This window comes from Oryctolagus cuniculus, chromosome 18 (assembly GCF_051225735.1).
Source record: "Oryctolagus cuniculus isolate XC-2025 breed Fujian yellow rabbit chromosome 18, ASM5122573v1, whole genome shotgun sequence".
NCBI lineage: Eukaryota > Metazoa > Chordata > Mammalia > Lagomorpha > Leporidae > Oryctolagus > Oryctolagus cuniculus.
Window position 1 is genome coordinate 25,605,295 of NC_142884.1, and position 16,229 is coordinate 25,621,523.

A 16,229-nucleotide genomic window follows, 5' to 3' on the forward strand; every position below is an offset into this window, starting at 1 on the left:
GCTGATATGGGATGCCAGCATTGCAGGCAGCGGCTTTGCCTACTAAGCCACAGCACGGTCCCTGAGAAAGTTTTGTTTTTTTAAAGATTTATTATTTGTTATTTATTTGAAAGGCAGCGTTAAAGGGGGGGCAGAGACAGAGAGAGAGGTCTTCCATCTGCTGGGTCACTCCCCAAATGGCAGCAACAGCCATATGGGATGCCGGCACTTCAGGCCAGGGCTTTAACCCGCTGTGCCACAGCGCCGGCCCCTGATAAAGTTTTCATTTACAAGCTGAATCTTGGCCAGCTGAAGCTCCAGCTGGGCGGGAGAAACGTGGAGTAAGCAGTGGCAGGAGCAGGTCAGAGGTACTAAGTGGCCTGTGACGATGATTGAGGCTGCAGGCATTTTTCCATGTGCTTGTTCTGTGTGTTTGGGTACGGACACTGACGATTCGCACTTCTCCCTCGCTGTTGTTTTCCACGCCCATTGTTGGGGTTGTCTTTACATACAGTTTTCAGGTTACGGAATGTTCAGCGGGACCATAATGAATTTTTTTTTTTTTTGACAGCAGAGTGGACAGTGAGAGAGAGAGACAGAGAGAAAGGTCTTCCTTTTGCTGTTGGTTCACCCTCCAGTGGCCGCCGCGGCCGGCGCACCGCACTGATCGGAAGCCGGAAACCAGGTGCTTCTCCTGGTCTCCCATGGGGTGCAGGGCCCAAGCACTTGGGCCATCCTCCACTGCCCTCCCGGGCCACAGCAGAGAGCTGGCCTGGAAGAGGGGCAACCGGGACAGACTCCGGCGCCCCAACCGGGACTAGAACCCAGTGTGCCGGCTCCGCAGGCGGAGGATTAGCCTAGTGAGCTGTGGCGCCAGCAACCATAATGATTTCGAGGACCGGCTGCTGAGTCTCATGGAGTCGGCGATTGTTGCTTCCTTATTTTGGGCGAAGCATGAGGACTCCTTTACCTGTGCGAAGCCTAGCTGAGTCATGTTGGCTGGGAACAGGATTATTTTTACTGTTTTCTAGTAGCTCAGATGTGTGTAGAAGAGCGTGTATGGGAGCTGAGTACCTAAAGGCAGAGACCATGGTGCTGTTAACTTATTGCCTCTCAGCCGCGACTTCTCCGCCCCGCAGTGAGACACAGAAGCTGCGCCTGCGTTTACTGGTTTTCTGCTGGTGCAATACCAAGCTCTGCCAGTAGAGGGTGTAGGAGACGCACTAAAGCAGAGCTGAAGAAGGGATTTTGGAATTTGTTCTTCCCACAGTGCACCTGCCGGTGCGTTGTGAGAGCTCTAGGAAGGTTTTGATGTCAGCAGGTTTTGATGTCAACATTGAAGTGCCTTCCTGTTCAGCAGCCAGCCCGCAAGCTCCCAGAAAGCTGCTTTCTGTTCCCTAGGCGTGGCCCGTTGCACCCAGCATAACCTGCACCGTGCACGGAGTCCCACATCCACCTACTCGGCTGGCATCTGAACCCAGCACTGGAGGCCCCTTCTTCAGGCATTCTCCCCTTCAAGGGCGACTGGTAGCTTCCTACAATTGCTATTCCTGAGTCTTTAGATTCTGTTTTATCAGATCTACAGTTAATGATTGTTTGCTGCCTAATTATCCCACGTATTAAAAAGGCCCGATTCCAGGTCCAATAAAATTGGGTGTTGAAAACACTCAGTTAATTAGAACTAGAAGGATGGGGCCGGCACTGTGGCGCAGAGGGTTAAAGCCCTAGCCTGAAGCACCGGCATCCCATATGGGCACCAGTTCGAAATCTGTCTGCTCCACTTCTGATCCCGCTCTCTGCCATAGTCTGGGAAAGCAGTAGAAGATGGTCCAAGTCCTTGGGCCCCTGTACCCGTGTGGGAGACCTGGAAGAAGCACTTGGCTCCTGGCTTTGGATCGGTGCAGCGCCAGCTGTTGTGGTCATCTGGGAAGTGAACCAGCGGATGGAAGTCCTCTCTCTCTGTCTCTACCTCTCTCTTTCTCTGCCTCTCCTCTCTCTGTGTAACCCTGACTTTTGAATAAATAAATAAATAAATAAATCCTTTTAAAAAAAGGAATAGAAGGGAACTTTTTCAACCTAGCAGAGGACATTGGTGTAAAACCCATTGGATGCAACACTGAAGGACAGAGCTTGGCCCCGCAGTCAATAAGGGACAATGATGGCTGCTTTTGCCACCACTATTCGGTATCGTCCTGGATGTCCAGAGCAAATAGGCAAGAACTAGAAATGAAAGGTATCCAGTCAGGGAAGAAAAAGAAAAATTATACTTAGGAATGACAGGACGCTGTATCCTCAAAGCATCTGCAAAACCTAGTAAATTGGCCAGCGCCGCAGCTCACTAGGCTAATCCTCTGCCTGTGGCGCCGGCACCCCAGGGTTCTAGTCCCAGTCGGGGTGCCGGATTCTGTCCCGGTTGCTCCTCTTCCAGTCCAGCTCTCTGCTGGGGCCCGGGAATGCAATGGAGGATGGCCCAAGTGCTTGGGCCCTGCACCCGCATGGGAGACCAGGAGGAAGTACCTTCGGTACTTCGGATCGGTGCAGTGTGCCAGCCGCAGCACGCTGGCCGTAGCGGCCACTTGGGGGGTGAACCAATGGAAAAAGGAAGACCTTTCTCTCTGTCTCTCTCACTGTCTAACTCTGCCTGTCAAAAAAAAAAAAAAAAAAAAAACCCTAGTAAATTGAGCAAAGTTAAATAATCCAAGACCAACACACAAAAACTGTTGTTTTAAATACACAATAGCCATGAACACTACAAAAATGGTATTGAGAAGACAATTTCATTTATAACAACATAAAGAGGCCGGCACTGTGGCGTAGTGGGTAAGGCCACCACCGCCTGCAGTGCCAGCATCCCATATGGGCACCGGTTCAAGTCCCAGCTGCTCCACTTCCAATCCAGCTCTCTGCTGTGGCCTGGGAAAGCAGTAGAAGATGGCCCAGGTCCTTGGGTCCCTGCACCCACGTGGGAGTCCCGGAAGAAGCTCCTGGCTCCTGGCTCCCGGCTCCTGGCTCCTGGCTCCTGGCTCCTGGTTCCTGGCTCCTGGCTTCGGAACAGTGCAGCTACAGTCGTTGCAGCCAACTGGGGAGTGAACCAGGTGATTGAAGACCGCTCGCTCGCTCGCTCTCTCTCTTTCTCTCTCTCTGCTTCTCCTTCTCCCTCTGTGTAATTCTGACTTTCAAATAAATAAATAAATCTTAAAAAATAACAGCATTAAAAAAAGAACTTACACAGGAATAAATTTAATCACAACAGAGCAAGACTTGTACACTGAAAATGACAAGCTATCGAAGACCACAAAGCATTGTTGAGAGACATTATGCAAGACCTCAATAAATGAAAAGGTATCCTGTGTGCATAGACTTGACAACTTAGTGCTGGACACATAAAATCGTCTATGTTTATGGGATGCCAAGAGCTGTTTTGACACACGGGTACATGTGTCATGTCCAGTCAGGGCAAATACAACCTCCTCCACTGCTTTCCCAGGTTATTAACAGGGAGCACCTGGGACTCCAACCGACACCCACATTAGATGCCAGCACTGTAGCAGGCTTAGCCTTCTACACCACAGCGCCGGCCCCAAATAAATGCATCTTTAAAAAATAAAAAAGATGCCCCCTTCCACATTTCCTTCACCAGTGATGCGGTCTTCACAGAAAATGTCACTTGGTAAAAGTCTCTTCTTCCAGATAGATGTCGAACTCCTTAAAAGTACTTGAATATCTCTCAGAATATGGAGCAAGACATATTACCGGGATACAATGGTGTTGAAGGGTTGGGGCATGCGCACCGATTACACAGTAGGGCTGCTGCTTGTGCGAATTAGCAGGAGAACTCCACACCTGTCCACCTGCGGTACCCTGCAAGCTTCCCCATCTGAGCCTCTCTGCAGTTTTTTATTTTCTCTCGTCATCACCCTGACAGCCTCGAGCCTACAGAATTGACTTGAAAAATTTCTATGAAGGAAAGTACTATGATCTTTATTAGCTCTTAAGATAATAAGTGCTCACGTGTGTGTGTGTCGGACCGACGTGGTTTAGTTTGTCTTTTGATTTTGTCGCTTTGGGAAGCACGTGGGTCTCAGAACTTCGGAGCGCGCTTGCCACCTGTGCCAGAGTCTGGAGCGCGCGCGCCCTCCAGCGCAGAGGCCCGGGAGAACTACATTACCCAGAATCCTTGCGCAGAGCCCCTGCGGCGCTAAGCCAATGGGGGCCCTTGCAGAGGGACGCTTGGGCACGTCCAGGCGGGACTTCCGGCGCCCCTGCGGCGGCGGTCCTTTTGGTGACTCTTGGGTCGGTCCACCTGGACAGGGTCTGAGCTCTTGGTCCGGCCCAAGGTAAAGGGAGCGGGAAGGCGTGAGCCGAGGCGTCGCTCACGGTGCATGGGGGCGGGTCTGTGGCTCGGGAGGGCGCTCTCTGGGGCGACTCCTCGCTCGGAGCAGGCTGGCGTCGGGGTTTGGCTGGGTCGCCTGCGCTTGCCCGCTGAGGCTGGTGCTGCGTCCCCTGGTGCTGACCTGTCCGATCTCGCCACCCCGCTGGAGCCCCGAGTGAAGGCGCCTGCTCGGGGCACTGCAGCCACAGCTCTCTGTTCGGGGCAGTCCAGGGGCGGTACGGGTAGGTCCCCTGTTTTTGACACGCGGAGTGATGAGAGATGCCCCTTACAGAGGGACCAGGGTGTGCAGAGCCTGCGGATGCGACTGGGAAGCGTTGGGACCCGTGAGCAGATGAGCTAATCTGAGGGCACTGGTGGCCCCGGACGGTTGTCATCAGAAAGACTGGATCCCGGGACGATTTTAAAAGGTTCCCGAAGGTTACTAAGAAGCCGGCCGACTGGGGGTAGAAGGCAGGGGTGACTGATGAGGAGAGGAGAGACGGGCAGACAGGAGGCGCAGGGGGACAGGGAACATTGTTGCCGGACCGGAGTGGCGATGCAGTGGTGCGCAGATCTTTGAGAACAGAGAAGGTACCCCCCGCCTTGGAGTCACCACACCCCGGTTTAACTTAGGGAGAAATGGAACAACCACTCGCTTCCACATTAAGGGATCAACATTCCTCTAAAAGTGTGCATGTAAACACTGAACTGTGGGAATTTAGCAAGTTAAATTTGTGCATGCAATGCAAATGTGGTTAACACCATAATATACTCCCAGAGCCGTACGTGAAAACACTAAACATCACAGTATTGCATCCTCATACTTTCAAAGACCCATCGCATGATTTACACTGAAAACATTGACAGAAGACTTGATTTTGTGGATAGTGATAGAGCCTACTTAGCGCTTGATGCGTAATTACTGATGCATTCGATACCAGTTCCAACCCCAGGATGTGGGTGCCATTCTTAGGTCCATTCAGTGAAGATAGGCACCGGAAAGTTGAATCCTTGTCCTGGGTCACATAGCAGGTAAGAGGTCGCACCAAGGACTGAAACCCAAAATTTGGTCAGTTAGCCCAAGGTCACCTTGCAGGGCATGATCAGGCGATCCCTTGGGGTGCAGCATGGGTGCCTTTCGCTCACAGTCTCACTCTTCCCACAGGTTTCCATGGCTTCAGATGCGTTCACGAACCACGCACAGGTGAGTGGATAGTGTCCCCCTTCCATACCTCCCCATGACCCATATGGTCTCCTGGATTTATCCTGCTACTGCTTGTCTGCCACATTACTCAGTTTGGCCTGGGGTAATGTGTCATCAGACACCTGATCTGGCATCTAGGCCAGTTTCTGGCCACCTGTAGAATGTTCTGTGGCAGGTGTGTAGGCAGAGGGTCAGCATGTGCCAGTGCACAGTGGTGAGACAGAGCTGGCAGGCGGCTGTCACAGGCCTCTGTATGTCTTAGAGGACCTGCGAGCCAGGATGAGGGAGTCAGGCCTGCAGCAGGGGCCCAAGGACTAGGGCCATCCTCCACTGCCCTCCCGGGCCACAGCAGAGAGCTGGACTGGAAGAGGGGCAACTGGGACTAGAACCTGGTACCCATATGGGATGCAGGCACTGCAGGTGGAGGATTAGCCAAGTGAGCCACGGCGCTGGCTCCTGGATTTGCTTTTAAAATATATCCAATCAGACTCTGTGATCGAGAGATGGATGGAATTTTGACCCTTGCAGCTAGCAGGAAGGAGATGCCATCAACTGAGAAGGGGAAGTCAGTTGTAGGCGTGAGTTTCAGAAGAATTATCAGGCGGTAGGTTGGGCTATGGTCCGTTTGTGATGTTCCAGAGACCCTGAGTGGAGTGAGTGAGTGGACAGCTGGACACACAGCTGGAGTTCAGGCAAGAGGTTCATGCTGAGGACAGCACAAGTTGGTGACCTGTGTGTGGCCTGGGGCAGAGCTGTGAGTCCCATTTAGGAGGCGACATCTTCAGGTCATGGTGACCATGTTACTGGGCACCTGCCTAGGGTTGGTGAATGTCACAGAGAGGTAACGCCAGAGAGGTGGCTGTGGGGTTTGAGGTGGGTATGGCAGATGGCCAGAGCTTCCCAGGGGCGTGACCATGGGAGGACAGCAGTGATGGAGGTGACATGACTGCCCAAAGCCTGCACTTACTCCCCCTTGTCAAGGCTCACCAGTCCAATGGTGACCATTGGTGGGGTTGGAGAATTTGCTTAGGCTTACGAATAAGCTCAGGGGCCAGTGGGAGAGTCGGTGACGGATGGGCGGCCAGGGGAGCTGGGCACTGAACAAGGCTTTGATGGGAAGAGGACGGCTGCGATAGGGGAGGCACAGCAGTAGAAGAGGGCTTAAGGTATTGCCACCTGCATGTGAGGTTGAAGCAGGGGCCAGGACGAGGTGGAGAGGTCTGGACAGCAGGGCGAGAGGCCTGCCCTGGCCCTGTGGGCTGTCAGATGTGGGACTCAGGATGGGATCACCCTTACATTTCCCAGTGTTTTCTGGGTTCTCCCCGGAGCTCAGGGAGATGCCCATGGTATACGCAGGGCATGGACAGTGGCAGTGAGAATCCAAATGTGCGTGATTGATGGTGCCCAGAGGGATGTGGCCAAGGGAGAGTGTGAACTGAGGCTCCCAGGGGTGGGCCCTAGGAGGTGAGGGAGGACGCTGGGCCCGTGTTCGCTGGTACGGGAGGCATGAACTGCAAGGCATGCCCAGGGGAATTCGTCAGTCCCAGGGCTCAGCATTTACCTGCCCACATGTCTGCAGTTGATGTGGGGGACACAGCGAGGGGACTGTGGTGCTATCCGGCCTCCGCCTCCCGTGAGCCTTCCTGAGAGGAGGGTGGGAGGGACTGGGTTTAGGGAGCCAGGGATAGAGAGGGCCCTGGGAGAGGGGCTGCTTAGAGACACTGCTGTGCCCCTCATGGTAGGGCAGGGTGACCTTGGAGGATGTGGCTGTGGACTTCACCTGGGAGGAGTGGCAGCTCCTTGGCGAGCCTCAGAGACTCCTGTACCAGGATGTGATGCTGGACAACTTCACCCTGGTGGCCTCGCTGGGTAAGTCCCTCACCCTCGCAGCGTCCGGGCTGGGCTGGCCCCTCCTCCTCTCTCCAGGGCTCTCTCTTCCCTTCCCACAGCCGCCAGTGGACCTTGCCTCCTTCCTGGGTCTTCTTCCTAGGCTTCAGGCATTCCTCACCCTCTCCCACGGAGCCCCAGCGTCTGGTGCCCTCAAGCCTTCTAGGGAAGGATATGGGGGCCCGTGGCTTCCACTTGACGTGGCTTCACCTTGTCGGGGGACTGTCCGGGATTGCCGCCCCTCTCTGCCCTTTACTGCACCCTCCTTCCTCCAGCTGACGCTGCCTCTTGCCCCATGTCAGGAATCACAGGCGTCAGCTGGAGAACCGGTTTTGGGGGCAGTGGGCCGATCCTAGAGGACGTTTCTCCAAGGTTCTTCTTGTAATACTGGTTGTCACTCCCGGTGGGCTGGGTGCTCTGGCTGTTGGTGTCCATCCACTTAGCTGCTTTGTCTTTCTCTTAGGATTTGCTTCTTCCCAGATCCGTGTAGTTGTCCGGCTGGAGGCGGGGGAAGGCACCTGGGCGCCTGGCAGGGCAGGCGTTGGGCCAGCTGCGTCACTAGGGACTTGGAGGGGACCTGGCCCTGGTAAGCGACAAGGCAGGGATAGTTCAGTGTCAGGGCTAGGTTCTCCTGGCACCCAGCACGTCTGCCAAGACAAGTCCATAACTCATTTCAGTCTCTCCTTTTCTTGGCATTTTCTCCACTTACCCCTCCTGTTTGATTTCTGACCAGAGCTAAGCACACCCCTGTTGCCTGAAAGTCTGCCCCGTTCCTGCCCACCTGTCGTGCTCTCCAACAAGGAGCTGCACATACCGCGCTGTGAGACGTGCTCCGGGCCTGCGTCGTGCTTCGGCAGCTTCTCGGATACGGTTGGTTTTCCCAGATCTGGGCACAGCCTTCCGTTCAGGGCTCCCAGGTCAGCCGCCGAGAAGCCCCTGCTGAAAGCCGTCGGCAGATCAGCGAGTCAGGCTCACAGCGCGCCCTTTGCTGTACTGTATTCTTGTTCCTCCCCAGAGCCCCCAGTGGTGCAGTGCTGCCGGGCTCGGTATGGAGCCTGCCTCAGCCCAGCTGCGGCCGCCTCATCCTCCCAGGAGCCCCGTGTGTTCGATCCTGGAGTTACAGAGCAGGCGTCTTTTCCCGCATCTGCGTGTACAGCAGTGTTTCTCTGCTTTCAGGCTGTTGGTTTCAGATGGAGAATGCCGAGGCGCCTTTGCAAGCAGTGCCGCGGATCAGGACTCCCAGGTCAGGTTCGGCCACGCAGAGTGCCGAGCCATGTGGGATGTGTGGCCCAGTCATGAAGGACGTTTTGCTCTTGGCCGAACACCAGGGGATTTGCTCTGGGCAGAAGCTTCAGGCATGCAGGGCGTGTGGAAGACAGTTCTGCTTCAGCCTAAGCATCGCTCAGCATCAGGACGGAGAGGGGCTCCCCAGCGGGGAGGAGGACGGGGCGTCACCGCTTACGGGCTGCAGAGGCCACCTGTCAGAGGAGCCCTTTCTGTGCAGGGACGATGGGGAGGATCTCCTGCCCCACCCAGGCCCTCTGCACAACCAGACCGCTGACCTCCGGGGGCGTCCGCCCAGAAGTGCAGGGTGCAGCGAGGTCGTTCCCACTGGCGACGGGCGATACCGGTGCCGTGAATGCGGGAAGGCCTTCAGCCAGCAGCACCGCCTCGGCCAGCACCAGAGGGTTCACGCTGGAGAGAAGCCTCATGCGTGCCGCGAATGTGGCAAAGCTTTCAGACGGAAATGCAGACTCGTTCAACACCAGAAAATCCACGCCAGAGACAGGAGTTACGAATGCACGCAATGTGGGAAGTCCTTTAGACAAAGCTATGGCCTTGTTCAACATCAGAGAGTTCACACGGGGGCAAAGCCTTATAATTGTGTAGAGTGTGGGAACTTCTTTGGCTGTAAAACCACCCTGGTTCGCCATCAGAGAATCCACACTGGAGAAAGGCCGTATAAGTGCACAGAATGTGGGAAATCCTTTAGACAACGGTCTGGCCTTATTGGACACCAGAGAATTCACACAGGGGCCAAACCTTACGAATGCAGCGAGTGTGGAAAATTCTTCAGCCGCAAAATCACGCTTGTTCGGCACCGGAGAATCCATACCGGAGAAAGGCCTTACAAGTGTGCTGAATGTGGCAAGTTCTTTAGCCAAAGCTCTGGCCTGGTCTCACACCAGAGAGTTCACACCGGTGAGAAACCTTATGAATGCGCCGAATGTGGTAAATGGTTTAGCCACAGGTCTAGCCTCAATTTACACCAGAGAGTGCACACTGGGGAGAGGCCTTATGCGTGCAGTGAATGCGGGAAAGCCTTCAGTCTGAAATTTACACTTCTTCGACACCAGAGAACCCACGCGGAAGAAAGACCGTATGAGCGTAGTGCACGTAGGAAGTACTTTAGCCACAAATCCAGCCTCATTCAACATCGGCAAAATCATGTCGGAGAGTGTTGAGCCAGTGGCCTTCCCTCGCTTGGTACCAGAGGGTTCGCCCTGAAGAAAGGCCGTGGAATACAAGAGTGTTATCTGCTTGGTCAATGCATGACGGCAGAAAAGCTCTGAGAATAGAGTTGTGAAGTGGCCGTCAGCCAAAGGCTACACCTCACACCTGTTGTGCAAGCCGCAGTGTGTGGGGAGGCTTCCGGAGGTGCGTTACCCTGTCTGACCTGCACGAGGCCCTTCCCTGAGTGCTCTCCCTGCCGGTGCCAATGGCAGAATCCATCTCCTATGTACCATCCGGTCGCCCTGTGAGCGGAGGGACGGCCAGTCTTTTACTGTGTCCCCTGTAGGAAACCACAAGTGGCGTGAGGCCATCACAGTTTACCCTGATCAGCTTAACACACTGATGGGGTTAATAGAATTGGAGCCAGCAAACCAGAAGGCATGTGCCTTATCCAGTGGTGCTTAGAGAAATATTCTGGTCACTATAGCTGTGAGGGATTCGGGTATTCAGGTATTCTCAGAACTTCCAGATTTAACGTCTCCTGTGGCTCAGATCACTGGTAGGGCAAATAATCTGAATGTTTTCTGAAATGTCAAGACTGTTTGGGTTGCTTACTTCAAGGTCATTGCTATACAGGCAAGAAAAAGAAACCAAGAAAAGTGCTGGTTGTCTAGGCATGTGACTTATTTAGCATCTATTGCTTGCTAGGCTTTGCTTCCATTGGTGTAGGGCTGTCCCTTCCAAAGGAAGAACATATTTTTTTTTTAAAGATTTATTTATTTATTTGAAAGAGTTACACAGAGAAAGGAGAAGCAGAGAGGCAGAGAGAGAGAGAGGTCCTCTATCCAGTGGTTCATTCCCCAGTTGGCCACAATGGCCAGAGCTGAGCCGATCCGAAGCCAGGAGCCAGGAGCTTCTTCCGGGTCTCCCATGTGGGTGCAGGGGCCCAAGGACTTGGGCCATCTTCTACTGCCTTCCCAGGCCAGAGCAGAGAGCTGGATTGGAAGTGGAACAGCCAGGACTTGAACCAGCACCCATATGGGATGTCAGCACTTCAGGCCTGGGCATTAACCTGTGCCACAGCACCGGACCCCCAAAGAAGAACATATTTAAGATGTGTTTGCCAAATCATCTCATTTTTCAAGAGAAGTGAAGGACCCAGATCTCCATGTTGAACTGTTAAAAAATTTGTTTTATTTATTTATTAGAGAAAGAGCCCCCATCTGTTTGTTCACTACCCAAATGTTTGCAGTGGCCCAGGGGCAAAGCTGGGAGCTGAGATCTCAACCACGTCTCCTAGGTAGGTGGCAGGAACACAACTATTTGAGCCATCAATACGGCCTCCCAGGGTCTGCATTGGCAGGAAGCTGGAATCAGGAGCTGGAGCCAGGGAGTCACCCAGGTATTCAGATATGGGACATGCATCTTAACCACTAGGCAAAATGCCTGCCCTGAACCATTTTTTTTTTTAAAGACATTTATTTGAAAGGCAGAGAGTTACAGAGAGGCAGAGAGAGAGAGAGATCTTTCATCTGCTGGTTCACTCCCCCAAATTGCCACAATGGCCAAAGCTGGGCTGATCTGAAGCCAGGAGACTCTTCTGAGTCTCCCACATGGGTGCAAGGACCCAAGAACTTGGGCCATCTTCCACTGCTTTTTCCCAGGTCATAGCAGAGAGCTGAATTGGAAATGGAGCAGCCGGGACTCAAACTGGCACCCGAATGGGAAGCCAGCACTGCAGGAGGTGGCTTCACCCGCTACACCACAGTGCTGGCCCCCTTGAACCAGTTTTTGAAGGCTCTATGTAGATGCAGTTGATGTTCAGTGTGAAGAATGATTTTTAGGTATCCATGCAACCTTCACCACGGTCATGATAATGAACAGATTTCTCAACCACAAATTTGCCTCATCCTTTACAGAAATCCCCCTTTATCCAGTTTCTTTTTTTTTTCTTCCTTTCCTTTTTCTCTTGCTGTATGTCTCTTTCTTTATTTAAAAAGATTTATTTATTTGAAAGAGTTACAGAGAGAGGGAGAGAGAGAGGGGGAGATCCTCCATCCAGTGGTTTATTCCCCAATTGGCTGCAACAGCTGGGCAGGTTGAATTCCATCCGGGTCTCCCACATGGGTGGCAGGAGCCCAAGCACTTGAGCCATCTTCCATTGCTTTCCCAATTGCATTAGCAGGAAGCTGGATTGGAAGTGGAGCAGCCAGGGCTCAACCCAGTGCTCATGGGATGCTGGTGTTGCAGGCAGTGGCTTAACCTGTCATGATGTGGGACCCCCACAGTCTCCAAAGTTTTGCTGTGGTGAATCATAGTCAAAAAATACTAAATGAAAAATTTCAGAAATAATTCAAGTTTTAAATTACTTTTATTAGTTTTTTTTTTTTTTAAGAAAAAGGTTATTTATTTATTAGAGAGAGAGAGTGAGAATGAATGACATAGATCTTCCATCCATTGATCGACTCACCAAATGGGCACAGTAACCAGATCTGGGCTAGGCTGAAGCCAGGAGCCTGGAACTCCATCCTTGTCTCCCACATGGGTGGCAGGCCCCAAGTGCTTGGGCCATCATCCACTGCCTTCCCAGAAGCATTAGCAGGGAGCTGAATTGGCAGTGGAGTAGTAGGGACATTGTGTGTCCCTATGGTACATTGTTAGAATTGTTTTATTAGCTATGTTTGTTAGTACATTGTTAGAATTGTTTTATTAGCTATGTTTGTTAATCTGATATGCCTTATTTATAAGTCAAAGTTTGTCATATGTATGTATATGTAGGAAAGGCCAGTTTGCTTATATACATGGTTTGGTACTGTCGACATCCACTTGGTACATACGCCCTGTGGATGCAAGGGGACTACTGCAGACTTTTTAACTTTTCTAGAATTTTATGTGAATGGAATACCAAAATATTGTTCTAAAGAAGTTTTTATTTTTTTTACACAGTGTAATTATTTTGGGATTCCTCCATGGTCCATGTCTGATTACTTCATTGTTTTAGTCTAGACTAGTATACTCGTGTGGTTATCCCACAATTTGTTCTACATATCTGGTAAGGAACATGAGTTGCTCCCAGTTTGGGATTATTACAAATAAAGTGGCTGTGAACATTCACATACTTGTCTTGTGTGTTAATAGCTGGGAGACAAAGGCCTGAGTGTCTCATTTCTAACCATGGGATTTTAATTTCAGTTGTGACAAAGTGATGACATAGGCCAAGGTTGAAGAAAAGAATTTATTACCTATAGTTCCTAAGAGAAGGGGGAACATCACGTCACACAGGGCTACAGAGAGCACCCTGTTGATCAGGAGGCAGAAGTGAGCAAGGGGAAGGCTTAGGCCACAGCTTCTGCGGGAATCCCACAGGAAAGACGTGGAAGGGCAGTTTGTAGTGAGCTGGTTTGAATAAGTTAGCTGGACTTTGGGCTGAGGATTGCTCTTGTTACCTGATAATTGCTCCTGGGATGCTTTAGAGCAGAGCGTGTGTTGGCTTAGTGTGAGAGTTAGAGAAGCAGTTGGGGCAAGAGATTTGGGATTACTGATTGCATAGAGTTGTGTGCTACTAGTCAAGCCCTGCGTTAGCTTGAAGAAAGGATAATGTGGAAGGGGCAGTCTGGCCAGCTCGCTCAGCTGTCAGAGCATCAGAACTTAGACATAAACACACGGGGTCAGCTGGTGTGTGGATGTTTGTCTCTTTAGAAACTGACAGACTGTTTTCCACAGTTTCCAGCGGTGTACTAGAACTTTGGTTGCTTGCGAGGCTCACCAACATGATCTAATGAGTTTGCCATTCTCATTAGATAGATAGTGGAATTTCTCTGTGATTTTATTTTATATATTCCCTAGTGACTAATTTGAGAATTTTTAGTTTTGCTACTGCCATCACTACATCTTTAAATATGTATCTTTTGTCCATTAAAATATTGAATTTTGAGAGATCTTACTAAATATTGGATACAAGTCCTTCATTAAATATGTGATTTGTCAATACTCTATCGTGTGACATTTTAAAAAATTTCTTGAGTGTTTCCTATGGCAGAGGTGATTACTGTTGATGAAGTTGAACATGTGGATTTTCCTCCCTTTTAATTAAGCACTGTTTTTGTGTGTGTAGGAAGCATTTATCAAGCTAAAATTTTCCCTTTTGTTACATAATAGAAGTTTCATACTCCTAGGTTTATAATCCATTTTGTGTTAACTCTTTTATACTGTATGAGGTTTGAGGCTGGAGTTGTTGTTGTTGTTGTTGTTTTTTTAATTTTAAATGTGGACACTCAATTGCTCCCTGTTGACAGTACTATTTACTGAGTTGCTGTTGCACCTTAGTTGAAATTCATTTGATCTTGTATATGTTGGTCTGTTTATAGATATTTTTCCTGTGTATTATTGCTGATTATCTTAAAGTTTTACATATCATAATTGTATAATGTATCTTCAAATCAAGTAATGTAGTATTTTAAATCTGTACCTTAGGAAGAATTTCTTGTCCTTATCATTTCCATATGGATTTTAGAACTCTCTTGTCATATTCCTCAAAAGTGTTGTGTGATTTGGATCGGGAGTGCATGGACTATATATGAAGGGACTTCAGCAAGTTCGTGAAAGAGTATAATTGAAAGATAAAAATGTACGCCTTATTTCTCAACAAACTCTATTAGGGTCAAGACACTGTTGTAAATGATGCTACAAGCCATTAATCTATCCTACCCCCCCCCCCCAAAAAAAAAAACAGTTCTGGGAATCCAGTCATGTCCTTGTAGTCTTCTTTTGTTTTGCTTTACATTGTTAAGACAAGTGGGTGCCCTGTCAAGATATTTGAGGATTAGGAACCCAAAAGTCAAGAGGAACAAGATCAGGACTATAAAGTGATGCTTCATGATTTCCTGTCACAACTCTCAGCAAGGGTGGGTGCTGTGGTCAGTGGGCTAAGCTGCTGCTTGGGACACCTGTATCCCTTACCAGATTGTTGGTTTGAGTCCTGGCTACTCTGCTTCTAATCCAGCTTTTTTTTTTTTTTTTTAAGATTTATTTATTTGAAAGGCAGAGTTACAGAGAGGCAGAGGGAGAGAGAGAGAGAGAGAGAGAAAGTTGTCCATCCATTGGTTCACTCCCCAAATGGCCACAACGGCTGGAGCTGTGCCAATCTGAAGCCAGGAGCCAGGAGCTTCTTCTGGGTCTCGCACACGGGTGCAGGGACCCAAGGACTTGGGCCATCTTCTACTGCTTTCCCAGGCCATAGCAGAGAGCTGGATCGGAAGTGGAGCAGCCAGGACTTGAACTGGCACCCATATGGCTTTACTTACTATGCCACAGTGCTGGCCCCCAGCTTTAATTCTGAAACATCTGGCAGACAGCAGTTAATGGTCCGAGTGCTTGGACTCCTGCCACACACAGGGGAGACCTGTATGGAGTTCTGGACTCATGACTGGCTCAGCCGTGGCTGTTGCAGGCATTTGGGGAGTGAACCAGAATATGGAGTGAACCAGAATATGGAAGAAATTCTGTCTCTACTACTCTGCTTTTCAAGTAGATGAAAATAAACATTGAAAAACTCTCACCAGATTGCTCTTGGTTTATGAGAGGCATGAGTAGGAGCATTGTTGTGGGGGAGAAGGACTCTGGAGAAGTTTTCCCAGGCATTTTTCTGCCAAAGCTTTGACAGTCTCAGAATACGTTCACGGTAAGCAGATGTTATTGGTCCTTGGCCTTCCAGAGCGCCAACAAGAAAAATGCTTTAATATCCCTCCCCCACCCCCAAACTGTTGCCTTGACAGTTAGTCTTGGCTGGTTCACTTTTGTTTTGACTGGATTAGTTCCAACTCTTAGTAGCTACTGCTTTGTGCTGTGTGTTCAGGATTATATTTGTAAAGCCATGATTCATCTCTCGTTATATAATTTGAAAAAACGCTTTAGATCTTGATCCCACTTGTATAAAATTTCCATTAAAAGCGCTGTTCTTGTCTGCAGCTTTGGCACCCATCAAGCCGAAAGTGTGCCCAACCTTTTCAGTCGGAATTGTGTAAGATGAGCCTGTAGAGGTATTTGGTGCTGGCAGTTTGTTTCTGCTGTTAGTCGTTGGTCCCCTTCAGTTAGGGCACGGAAGAGATGTTTCCTCCCAAATTGATGTAGACGGTCTGCCAACATTCTTGTCCTTTGCTGAGATGCGTGATCTGCTCTATCTCATTTCTTTGGGGCAGTCTACATACATTTTTCACTCTCCTACCCAGTCTTCACCATAGATTTGATGTCTAGTCTTGTTTCAAGTTTTAGCAGAATTCATGTTGCTCTGATGGGGCTGACGTCATCTTTCCTAATGCCTCAAAACCAGACCCT

At 50.3% G+C, this 16,229-nt stretch overlaps 1 protein-coding gene across 5 annotated transcripts; it reads left to right on the forward strand.

The window, feature by feature from the left end:
• The first annotated feature begins 4,144 nt into the window (after nt 1-4,144).
• LOC149120878 (zinc finger protein 772-like) lies at nt 4,145-13,010 on the forward strand. 5 transcript variants are annotated; one of them, XM_089319174.1, is made up of 5 exons: nt 4,145-4,316; nt 5,517-5,555; nt 7,303-7,424; nt 7,906-8,028; nt 8,619-13,010. In XM_089319174.1, the coding sequence occupies exons 1-5, from the start codon at nt 4,186-4,188 to the stop codon at nt 9,905-9,907; spliced, it is 1,704 nt and encodes a 567-aa protein (XP_089175300.1). In that variant the 5' UTR covers nt 4,145-4,185; the 3' UTR covers nt 9,908-13,010. The 5 variants fall into 5 exon arrangements, with proteins under 5 accessions (XP_089175300.1, XP_089175296.1, XP_089175297.1 ...); XM_089319171.1 differs by having other exon boundaries at nt 4,183-4,316; nt 7,298-7,424; XM_089319170.1 differs by lacking the exon at nt 7,906-8,028 and having other exon boundaries at nt 4,151-4,316.
• Nucleotides 13,011-16,229: the final 3,219 nt, after the last annotated feature.